General features: G+C 36.8%; 1 protein-coding gene and 1 long non-coding RNA gene across 2 annotated transcripts; one reads left to right on the forward strand and one right to left on the reverse strand.

The window, feature by feature from the left end:
- Window positions 1–520: 520 nt before the first annotated feature.
- On the reverse strand, window positions 521–4,367 carry LOC140167473 (uncharacterized). Its single transcript, XR_011861057.1, has 3 exons — window positions 4,307–4,367; window positions 2,014–2,162; window positions 521–673 (listed from the first exon to the last, which is right to left on the reverse strand). It is a non-coding gene; the product is annotated as an uncharacterized lncRNA (long non-coding RNA).
- An 85-nt stretch (window positions 4,368–4,452) lies between these two features.
- Window positions 4,453–6,699, forward strand: LOC140164275 (G protein-activated inward rectifier potassium channel 3-like). The gene is given in 4 exon segments (XM_072187547.1): window positions 4,453–4,470; window positions 5,169–5,517; window positions 5,520–5,569; window positions 5,571–6,699. Coding segments are annotated over 4 exon segments (1,530 nt in total). The 3' UTR covers window positions 6,684–6,699.
- Window positions 6,700–13,154: the final 6,455 nt, after the last annotated feature.

The following is a 13,154-nucleotide window of genomic DNA, read 5'->3' on the forward strand; positions in this document are numbered from 1 at the left end:
GGAGAAAGAAAACAGAGCGCGTACAACCAGTCAAAGTCTCAGCATCACCCGATAATGAGGGCCGAATGTTCCATGAAATGCGACGGGCGAGACTGCTACGCAATTACCACATATTTTCACGGTCTATCGTGTAATCGATCGAACAATCGGCCCTCATGAATATGCGAGAACTTACATTATACAATACCTGGGGACTTTGACTGGTTGTATGCGCTCTGTTTCTTTCTCCTCTGGTATTTACACAATATTTGTCAATGTTTATCCAGCTAGTCATGGAAGTATTTACTTCCATGATCCAGTGAAATTTATATGTAATGCTATCATGTTCACTAAAATTTGAATTATTTTGATTGAGATATGGCTTGAAGTTGTATGATTTCATCATATAAAACAGTTGATTCAGAAATTGCAGGGGGGGGGAGGCAAAAAATGTCTTGCCTAGAAATTATTCCCCCAGCTTTTTCCCTTATAAAAAAATCCTGTAGTGATGCCACTCTATTTATTACTTTCACTTACATATTTTGTCAGCTAGCCAGACAGTGATATTTCAGCACATAAATCGTGATAATATGTAGTGTGTTAAATGAGCCAGGAAGCCACAAGTAATTGGTATCATCCTAATACAATCAGTACAATGCCAGACAGATTGGCCAATGTTGCAGACTAAACATACCTGCAAATCATACACAAAGGTACAAAATAAGTCACAGGTCATTACTTTGCAGAAAATAATAAAGAACGGCCTTAGAATACGACCGTTGCTAGGTAAACTGGCTCATGCCTTCTTTGTTACGAACCACTAATCGAAATGATCACAACACAAAGCCTATGGCATATCATAATTCGGAACAGGTGTATGAGCCCAGGCTTGAACCAGTAACCAATGGTTACTAAAGGGCACTATGGTAGCGAATAACAGTTTATTACTGATATTTTTTTCTTCACTGAGATCTTACTTCAAGATGACTTTAATAATAACAGATTCTGCATTGAGCACAGGTTTACTTGTTTTGTGATCAAATTCTAATGATATTACAATCCGGGTCAAGGGTATTAGTCATTTTTCAGTTAAGTGTGACATTCTAAAATTTTGCTTTCTTTTGTGTGAAGTTAGAGCCCTTTCATAACCCTCTCCCTTCCCCACCAATCAATGTTGGGTGTCTCTATACTATTAGGGCAATGACCAAATCAACTTGAATGCAGGCACATATTGAAGTACCCATGTGAAAGTGTTCCAACAATTTTGTCCTGGATTGTGTAGTTCTATCTATAGGACATCATGTGTTTCTTTTAGAGTGATCAAATCAAGTTTGCTTATTTGAATTTAAAATGTAATTATAAACTGAAACAATTGGCATTTCAAAGTTAATGAATGCAATGTAAATATGAATGTCTAGATTAGGACATTTTAGGTTTTGGTAAATACTGATAACCATTCAATTACTTACTTGCAGGATGCAAAGTCTAACATAATGATGTAAGCCCACCCCAACGACAGGATACCAAATGCATTGCAATTAAGGCTCAGAAAATATCAACTTCCCACAGCACGACATTCTCTGCATCTGTAAAACTTCACTCCAGATATATTAGGATGTTTATACATGTGTTATAAAAACATGTGCCCCCCCATTAAAAGGACCTTCCCCATCATGTCCATTGTGAAAGTCTGGCCCAGGAAGTCTGGTTTGACCACTGAATTGACCTGATTAGACAGGTCAGTTACAGCGTGTTTATACTCAGCACCTCGCATTTCCCACGCTTTCACCTTCACCTGCATTTTAATCCTCTCGCCTTCATCTGGTCATTTCTACTTCGCAATAAAGTCCAGAAAAACAGTTTTCATGACTTTCAAGGTCAGATTTTGAATGCTCACACTGTAGGCCAACTTTTGGTGTCACCCACAAAATTGTCACCCGAACTGTTTCTATACTGTGAACGTTAGTGTGTATTTGCCACTATTTGCCACTATTAACCACCTCAATAGGTGGTTGACGGATTCACTCGCATTACCTCACATTCACCTTCGCCCTATCTGTTTCTGCTGGGGCCGTTACTGCGTATTCCTCGCATCACCCTGAATTCACTCAAATTCACCTGCATGCAATCATTTGCTCAGTAGAAACACGCTGTTAGGCCCTTTACAACTGATTCCAAGTTCCCTGTTGGAGATTATAAAAAAAGGATGAGGTAACTTATTATTTTCTTTATTTTGAATTACCTCCACGACCCATTATTCAAAATCGCGCACTGTGATTTGTTGAAACGCGTCACGTGAGAGCCCATTATTCTGCAATAATGGGTCGAGCGCCGTAACACATTCTACGCACAGCATCACGCTTGGTTCTGGCGTGTGATATTTTTCGCGATACGCGCTGTCACTTACGCGTACGCGCTCCACCTTGAAGTAAACAACGTAAAATATTTGTGCCAAAAAATGATATTTTCTCTTTAAATCGCACTATTTTATGGTAATAGAATAGAAATAAAGGGTGCAGCATTATCCTTTACACGCAAATAATTGTCCTCGGCAGTAAAAACGTTTAAATAATGGGTTCGGCTGCGCCTCACCCATTATTTACGTTTTTACTGCCTCGGACACATTAATTGGGTGTAAAGGATAAAGCATTACCCTTTATTTCTTAAATCAGTGGTCACAGCCCAATATCAAGAGTACATTTTGGCACTGTGGATTTAATTATATTGCATTTATAGTTAATTTTATACATTGATAATAATGCAGGGGTGTTCTTTGTTTGTAAGGTAAGAAAGTAGCAAATTCATGTAAAAATGTCATTTTATAACAAAGTAAATGTCTAATAAAAATCAAATAATTAAATATTTGGTAATTTTTAATTTCATATGCAGGCAGGAAACCCAAAATCAATTGTGAAGGGCCTGATCACAGAGATGAAACCACATGAAACAACAAGACAATGCCCAATACCAGCAATTGAATTATAGTAATAGTATCTCTAATTTAACTTTGACTTCAAGATATGAATTGTCCTGTCTGTCATTCAACTTTGTTTATATTTACCTCAAATTGCACTTTATGTCATATTATGACCAGATAATAATTGTAGACGTAGGTCATCATCATATAGATACTAACATGGAACCTACCATTTAATTTCCAATCATTTGCTCATTTCTAGCTCAGATTTCAATAATATTTCACATTATTTTATCATTCATTGGTTATTATGACAGATGACACCAGGCACCATCAAGTATTACAGGCCAAGTAAGATAAATAACATGTATATATCAACCCCCTCACCGTTTTTTGGAGATTTTCGAATATTTTTGTTATTTTTCTTCTTTGCTTCTTTACTTTGTTTCTAAAATTGTCGTAATGAAAAGACATGTTAGGAGGTTATTGGTTATCATTAATAACACATTGAAACACTCTCTTCAAGCTAGGGGTATATAGGGCTTTGGGGAAATAACAAAAAATATTAGGGGCCTCCTCGTTTTTATGATGTGTTATGATGTGATCATAACAACAAATAATAAGGGCCTCCCTCACCGATTTTTGAAAAAGTCTGGACGATATAGGCCTACATCATTTTTTTTTTACTTGGCCTTTACTGTTGTCATGGTACTTCCATGTTGTGAGGGCGTACATCCCTGAGATATGAACACATGCACTGTTGAACTTGTTTTGTTTATAAACAATTATATGGAAATTGGATAAGCCAATACTATAGTATGGAATAAACATGTGACATAAAGTAGAAACCTAGCATTAGGCCGAGTAAAAAAACAAACATGTTTCTCGTCCGCGCCTCCTCATTTTTTGAAGATATTTCAAATTTCTTTTTATTTTGTAAACTTTCAGTTAATTATAACTTGTTGAAAAAGATGCTTCAGAAGTTCAAACTTATTTTACGGCTTTGTAAATGCATAAATACATCATTCAAGAAGAGTTTTGTGATCACTAGAGGGGTCTACCTCTCAAAACAATAAAATAAAAAGGCCCTCCTCCTTTTTCTCAGATATCAATCTGTATGTCGAATACCCGAAATATGGTGCCAAATACAGGTATTTAGCGTCGTTTTCCAATAAAAAATTAAAAATTAAAAGCACCTCATTCTCCTAATTTTTAAAAACCCGGACGAGAAACATGTTTTAATTTTTACTTGGCCTTATAAAAGTATGACATAATTTAATACTGGAGATAAGTTGCAGATTCAATTAAAATTTTCACAACTTCTACCACAGGAAATTCACCCAATGGGGGGGTATTTGGGGAATCAAGACCTGTACCCATCCCACCCCACTTTTGATGTTGAGTTCTCACCTTCTATGCAGATTCTACATGTAGTCTATCTACTGCTCATGCAAATTGTGCACTACCAGTTTAATAGTACCTTCACACTTTGCTGTAACCATAGACTGCTGTAAATGAAATATAAGACACCATGAAAATATAACAATCATAAGACCATGTGTTATCTCAACTTTGTGATGAAATCTGAAACTACTTGTACTTGTAGGTCACAAGCCACATGAACTTTTCAAACTTTTTTCAATACTTTTATTTTCAATCATTAGCTTATTTCTATAATTTAAACTAAGATCAAAACTAGAATAATACTGATTAATTGAACATGTGTTTTAATGATATATTTCACACTAAAAGTATTGTTATTATCATTCAAAGCTAGAGTGGATCCTTGATAGATCAGCATCAAAATATCTGGCAGTGGAAAATTTGGTTATTCTAAGTAACAGGTGGAAGTCATCCGGGGTCAAACCAGGGAGATACCAAATATAAATAGAGGGGTGAATTATGGACCCACTTATCATATCGAACTTCATCAGGTGACAGGCCATTGTTTTATGACAATATTTGACAACTTCAGAACTTTGGACCCAAAAGATAATAGTCGCTCATTGTGAACAAACGTTACCCAGTACAGATGACGAGTTGTAGTGCGTTCTCATAGTGTATTTTGATGTTGTTTCACTTGGAACTAGGAAACTTACCCATATATGCTCCCTAGATTATTTATCAAAAGTTCTGTGTTAACTTATCCAGCTGTGGGCCTTGATGATGTCTGGTATCACAAAGGACAGGCGAATTGGAATGCATTTGGGGCATGGTGTTGGCAAGAGTGCCAGTTTTGAAGAGCAATGTACACCTATTATAAACCGTACAGAATCAAGAGAATCAGAAAAATCAGCTAGAAGAGGAACTTACACCAGGCCCACCCAGCCTATTGTTACCTGATTTGGAAGTGTCTAACACTATTGTTGGTAACAATAATGTAGTGACTAAGACGAATGTAAATAATACAAAAACTTCAAGCTTTCAGAGGGACTACAGCCGCAGGAAATCTTTCTACAATATGAGTCAAACGGTGAAATTACAGAAGAAACAGAGGCTGAAGAGATTGGTGGACAAAGATGGCTTTTGCAATGTGCTTCATACCCATGTTGGATCAACCATGATTGATTATATGAATGACTTACTAACCACTATAATTGATTTGAGATGGCGTTGGGTACTCTCATTTTTACGTTGTCATACATCCTTGGATGGTTGCTCTTTAAGCGTGTTTTGGTATGGACTTGCATGGTGGCATGATGATATAGATTATTTGAGTCGAAATATTACAGACATTGACTGGGAGCCATGTGTGTATAACGTGGAGAACTGGATTGGAAGTTTCCTTTTTTCAATTGAAACACAAACTACAATTGGGTACGGGTTTCGGTCTGTCACCACCCAATGCTGGTTTGCAACATTTCTCGTCATTGTTCAGTCTGTATTCGGTTGTCTAGTTGACGCCATTTTGATTGGATGTGTTTTTGCTAAAATCGCAAGGCCAAAAAAACGAGCTGCGACTCTCAAGTTCAGCAAGAATGCTGTGATTGCTGAAAGAGATGGCAAAATGTGCCTTATGTTTAGAATTGGGGATATTCGCCACAGTCATCTTTTTCAAGCACAAATAAGAGCTCAGATCATTCAAGCCAAAGTGACAAGAGAAGGAGAGTGCATTCCACTATATGCTCATCCGATTGACTTGGGGACAGAAAACTCTGAAGACAAACTGCTATTAATATGGCCGATGATTATTACACATATCATTGATGAGAGAAGTCCACTGTATGATATGTCAAGTTATGAATTATCAAACAGCCTATTTGAACTGATTGTTATCCTTGAAGGAGTGGTGGAGCAAACAGGTCTTCTATGCCAAGCTCGTACCTCCTATCTTCCTCATGAAATCCTATGGGGACATCGATTTAGCAGCCATCTAATATCACCACATGAAGACAATGAACATTTAAAAATTGACTATCGAGAATTTAACACAACATATGCAGTACTCGACACACCAACGTGTAGCGCAAGAGAATTGGACCAATTACGTGCCGAAGGATTAGATTTTAAATCACGCAAATTATCCGTAAGCGATACTCTCAAGTTTGATGAAAAGTCACCGGTTGCAAACCAATATTCACAGTTAAAAATTAATGGGTATGAGAATGAGAAGAACACTAACCTTAGGAAGAAAACATCTACGTCCTCCTCAAGTCCTCCTCGGATCTTAAGGTTTCAGGAAGTTGATGAGGTGTATGAACTTAATCAGCTCACTCCTGAGGAAGAAGCTGAATTGTGTCCGCAAGGGAAACTTTCACCTAAAGATATGGAGCATGGGGAATGTTAGCAACATGATATAATCACATGAGGTGAGTGAGTAATACAAATCCTAAAAATTGACTAAATTTATCCATTTACCAAAATTAAAAATGGTGGCAAACAAACAAAGTAAACAACACTGACCATCCAGGATTCAAATGTTAACAATAACATTTGATATGAAGAACAGTCAGTCAAAATAATGCCAGATTATTTGTCCATTTGGATAGTCCAGGAGATCTATTCTGGGCCACTTGATTTTTGGCTGCCAAGATCATTTGTGAACAGTGGTCAGTGGTGAAGGCTTGAATTTTGCTCAGCAGTTACTTAATAGTATCTATAGTCATCTGTGCTATGTGAGTGGCCTTTACCATGTTTAAGTCTCATCTCAAGTTGAGAGTAACCAGGAGAATAACACTCTGTTGGATTTTGGCATAGACTATGTAGATGCTGGTCTATGATTTTTGAGTGGCAGATTTGAATCAGTGCATTTGCATGGTTGTTTTGCCAGGGTACAGACAAGTCACTCTTGTGTATATGCATCCCACATGGCATTATTCTCAACTTAAGCCTAGACAGACTATATACCGGGGGTCACTCCCATTGTGGCCTGTACACCATCCGCGATAATGAAAACGCGTAAAAAGGGTAGTTTTTTGCGGGTAAGCACGATATGCGCGTAACGCGTTTAGGGTGTCAAAAAATGAAATATTGGAAAAAATGAAATTTAGGGTATGAAATTTGATGCAAGGAATAAAATCCCTGTTTAGGGTATTGTTTTAGCCAAGGTTAAATCCTTGTTTAGGGTGCTTTTCAAAAGTTGATTATCGCGGATGGTGTACAGGCCACAATGGGAGTGACCCCGGGACTATATAGCAGTTGGGGCATTCAACTCATTTAATAGAACAAGAGTGAGGGTTGAACAGTGGCCTAGATTTCTTTTTGGCATGGGAGGGATGGGGTTGGAAATTATTTCTTGAAGTATAGTAAATCCAGCACCTTTGGTACAAATGCGTGACTTTGCGTGTGAAGAGCGCGAACATTTTTGTCATATTGAAGCTAATGGTGAAATACATACATGTATAGTACAAAAGTGGTACAAATTTGAGCAAAGAGAGCAAATTGTCACTTTTTAGTTTAAAATAACCAAATATGAGGTCATCAGAAACCCTGTCAATATTAGGGAAGGGGTGAATGTATTTATCAAAATACATTGAATCCCTAACCTCTGCCCCCCCCCCTACACCCATGGATCTATGCCTAGTTCAAACTCTGTCAGGGCCAGTGTGTTATGTCCTTAAAAGACACTTTATCTTGCTTGTCCAACTCCACCCATATGTAAAATGGGGAGCTGTTATGGGGTAGTCACACTGGCGCCATTATTGTTGTCTGCCAACTGGGGAGACCGATATATAAAAGTGCTAATAGTACCCGTGATTGTTAATCAACTCTCAAAACAGACTCTAGTTGCATTTAAATGAGCAAATTTGTTACTCAAAATTTTACTGCCAACATTGAATACCTTAATTTAAATGGCATAATAAGTACTATTAATAAAACCCACCACATATTTAGGCCTACCCCTAAACAATGCTAAATGGCGTAATCATTTTTTAGCTGCGGGTAGCAGCTCTATAAGTCACCATGTCTCTCCGTCTGTTAGTCCGTTAGTCTGTTAGTCCGTCCGTTAGTCCGTTAGTAACAAACGCTAAAAAATGCTGTTACGTCTACATTGTTTGTCGCATGGCTATGATACTTGGTGAGGGCGAGGGCCTATACCGCCCCATACTGGAAAAGAGTTTAGTCCGAAATTTGGGAAAATGAGGGAAATTGAGGAAGTTAAGGAAATTGAAGAGAATTAAGGGAAATTGGGATTTTTTGAAGAGAATTAAGGAAATTGAAATTTTTTAAATTTTTTTTTCCGAATTTTTTTTTCGAAATTTTGTGTTTTTCGAATTTTTTTTTTTTTTCGAAATTTTTTTTTTTCGAATTTTTTTTTTCCGAAATTTTTTTTTTTGAAATTTTTTTTTCCGAATTTTTTAATTTTTTTTTTTTTAAATTTTTTAAAGACACCAACACTGCAAAATTGAATTCCTTGTCCCGCAGCGACCGCTACGGATCCGACGGTACTTGTTTATATATCATGTTGGATATGCCTCGAAGCTTGTGAAGATTTGTTTTTTAAATTTCACTATTTCACTAAATCCTATTACAAGTGTTATTTTCACCTTAGAAACTTAGAAAAAATTGCTTTAAAATCACAAAATGTAAGTACAGTGATTTAGGCCTATTACTAGGTTAAAAAAGGAGGCCCTAAGTGTTGGTATCTTTGATAGGCTATAGCCACAAATGGACCCAAAAACATCTAAAATTTTCTGTGGGGGCAGTTTTCCCCCAGCTCCCCCCTGACTACGCCCCTGGTTTTCAAATCGCATCAAACAACTCTGGAGGTTGCCATTTGTTTTAACTCAACCTGACATGTTTCTACTGCACATGCCGTGTGATAACCAGTGACAAACTGCATCAAACGGCAACTGCTCCCCAGTAGAAACATGCAGAAAGAAGGAAACACAAAATTTGAGGTTTGAAAACATCTCATATGCTGATAATGACCTACAGGTTAGCTACCTGGGTGACTGGGTCATCAGTCATTTGAAATAAGTCAGCAAATGTCATAATTGATACAAAACATACAAATATAGTCTGTAGTCACGTTTCAGTACATATGGTCCGATAATGAGTATGTGACGAACATAGTTAATTACCACAAAACACTTTATAATGAAGTGACTGATAGTTTTATGATAGCTAATAGACTCCTCAAACAGATAACCATTTTTAGAGCATGATATTATAAAGCAAGGCATAATAAATAGTATTGGTATCAGTATTATCATGATTATTTTGACTTTTGGAATTTATGTCTGTGAAATATGTAGATTGGTTGATGATTAGGTATCTGTTGAAACTTGAAAATAAATAGATGGTCTATTAGATATTAAGATATATGGGTAAAGGTTACAATCTATGCTGAAAAAGTTTTCCTATTTTTTGTGACAGGTGAGATTCAGAGATGCTGGGTTAAAACTAGTGACCAGAGTTTTCTGTTTTTTAAAAAAGGCAAATTCTGTTTTGTGAATTGCAATACCAGTTTCCAAACAAAATTGCACCCTCAACATAGACAGAGTGCTTAAAGCAAAACAAAGCTTAAAATGACATTAGGGCCAATCCATGTCAATTCAACAGAGGCCTCCACATTGACCCTCTTGGAATTGGCTGATATGCTCATGATGTGTTCCCAATATGCCAAAATGAAGAAATCCTGTGAAAAAAAAATCACAAATATTTTGGTTGCTAAGGAACAGCCCCACCTAGCAACCATCAAAATTACCATTGTTATGGACCTTTTTTCCCCCTTCAATATTTAGAGCTTGACCATAATAAAAGTTTAGATTAGTGGAATATCTAACTACTTCCTTATCACATCAGCCATGCTGTCTAAAATTATTAATGCATCATTTCCTGTTTAACACACGTACAGCTCCTGTCCTGAGTACAACAAACACAAAATGAAATGTTATAAACGTGTTTTTATTTTGGTTCAAACATTTTAATCACATTTGAATATCAGGTTTAATATTACAAAGGTCATGGAAAAAAGGATTTTTAATCTTCGTTCAAGGTTTGCCCTCAACACTACACACAGATGGTTTGGGTGGGGTGTCCTAGATAGGGTCCCCTCCCCCCATTTGTCAGTGTGTGTTATTTGTTGTGAGTTTAGGGTTAGTATTAAACAGAATATGATATGTTCTCATAGATTAAAGTCAAGTTGAAAAATAGGAAGGGGATTCAGATGTATACCCCATGGGAGGAATGTTGTTGCTTCTCAGTTCTCCAGACTGTGAAGGAGCAGGAAGGGGCAAATAAAGTGAAACTGGCATGAACCGGATAATAATGATGTATACGTTTCTGTCAAACACTAATAATACTTTGAGGGTTCACTCTGTTGAAAATAAGGCCTTGTTATGTAAAAATGAAACAAGGTTTGCTATGTCAAATATGAAATAAGATTTGCGATTTTGAATAGAATGATGAGCTAGGCCTAGGTTTAGGGTTAGGACTATAAGGTAATATTTAGGGTTAAAGTTAGGGTTGGATTTAAAATAGTGCCCAGATCTTATTTCATATTCAGCATAACGAAATGTCGGACAGTGGCCTACTTGTTTGCCGACTACAATGATCATTTTGACCCATGCTTACTTGAGGCACAGGCCCACTGCACTCAAGAATCTAAAAAGGGGGGGGGGGGGACAACTGTTTATTTTTACGATGCGTGAGAATTTACTATCTTGGCGTGAGAGTGGAATGCCCCAATGCGTAAGAGTTGACAGCTCTGGTAAGCTAAATAATTTTTTTTTTCACTACATTTTATAAAAATGTTGCTGCTAAAAATATTTACAAGAAAATCGAAGACAGTCAATATTCTTTGCATGTCTCAGTCAGACACTGTGGTCTACACAATTTGTGAGGGAGATATTTTTAGACCCACGCATGAACCCAAGTTATTTCTGTAAGGGGATTTCCTGCATTGCACAAAGTGAAAGCTAAATGAGTCACTACCAGTACCACAAGGTCTATCTATATGTTGGAAAGTGTAAGAGTGGCCATAGAACTAGTCCTGTTCGCAAACCGCAACACCCAAATAGCGCAAGCCATTGGGCTACCTTTTAATTGATTAGTATCAGAAAGCTGCCAAAGAGCATGTGCTATAACCGCATATGAACAGTGAGCAGGAGTAGATCTAAGGGAAGGGATTTTTCATAAGCGTGCCCCCCACTTCTTTCAGCAACCTGGATCTGCCTCTGACAGTAACCCTGCACTGAATACAACTAGAATTATGTGGTTCGTAAATAAGGTGCCCCTCCCCACTCAAAGGTGTGTAAATACAAATAATAAGCAATTGAAGTTGTGACACTATACAGCACATCAGGCCACCATATACTATCACCATTATGGAGGCCTACATGTTTGAAGTTGATCGGTGTTTTAGTGGATTAATAGTTTTGCTTCCGCCCAGAAGGACGGACAGCCAAACATCCAGGCAATCAGGCAGGCAAACAACCAACCATTTGGATCATAACATAAGCCCCACATATTGTATGGGGGGGGGGGGCCAAACATTAGACATCATGATCATTTTTCCCAGTGATGTGTTTACAAATCAGAAAGTAGGCTGATTTAATTCAAAACATGGACCAATGTCTTTTTTGTAAAAACACTACCCATTTCTGCCATTTTTAGATGATCTTTCAAAACATGGACCCATTGTTTAAGGATTTTCTGCGAATCTGGGAAAATGTCTTGACAATAATGTGTAAAAACTGCTTTTGTTTTACCCCTCACAATTTTATTTGTAACAAATAATGACAGATTTACATATGTCTAAAAATGAAAATAGGATTTTTTTATGAATGAAGAAAGAAGAAGCTTTCTTTTGTGAAATTCATTTTTCTTAGTTTGTTCTTCAAGAAGATCAAGATACCTTTGTTTCAATGACCATTACCAAGTACTATGATCAAGGTCAAGTTTGTCCTAATTAATTAAAACCGGGCACACATAAAATGAATACAAAAATGGATGTAGTACTCAAGTATAAAGCTTATAATCTGGGTGTGTCCACAACAAATGGTGAAACCAAAGCAAAAGTTGGACAAAAGTGGTCAAGTGACACTGACAGCTGTCTTGAATACTTGACCATTAGGCCTAATAAGGCGTGAGACTTAATGCCCCCTCCCATTTGAAATGGGTACAAGCCAAGTCTTATTTAAACCCATTTTCAAGGGTTATTTTATTTTATATGACAAGAATCCATTTCAAATTGGCTCTAAACACATACCCTAGAAATTCTTTCTAGGGTCTGAGCTCTGAAGCATTCTGGACAATGTTCAAACAACAAAAATCAGTTTCTAAGAATTGAGCTGAAATTTATCTGAAAGTTCAGAATGTTTTTTACACATTCATGTGATCATGTGCTATACAGTTTGCATTGCAAGGAATTGAGACCAACTGAAAGCAGTGTTTTTGTAAGATAATGTTTGACCTCCGAGCAGTTGAGTTTATTATTTTTGACCCAAGTCAGGAACATTACATGAATGGTGAAAACATAGAGCATTATTGTTTTAAATTTGTTAACATTTCTTGAACAGTTTCCAATGTACACAATATGAAGCAGAACAATGGTAACCTGATGCATGTTTTGATAGTAAGCATTGCATTGTAACATGTATGTGTTCAGTACTGATAGTAAAATCATCTAATGTGCAATCAAATTAAATTTTAAGTCATACATAATTCAGGGTACACAATCATGGAAATTAAAGCCTTAACAGCTTGCTTTTATATGGTTAATTTTGCACCTTCAAATCAAAGATACTCAATACATACTGTATGATGTATTGAGTATCTTTGTTCAAATGTACAAACCTTTCAAAAGTTAGGT

This window comes from Amphiura filiformis, chromosome 1, assembly GCF_039555335.1.
Source record: "Amphiura filiformis chromosome 1, Afil_fr2py, whole genome shotgun sequence".
Lineage (NCBI taxonomy): Eukaryota > Metazoa > Echinodermata > Ophiuroidea > Amphilepidida > Amphiuridae > Amphiura > Amphiura filiformis.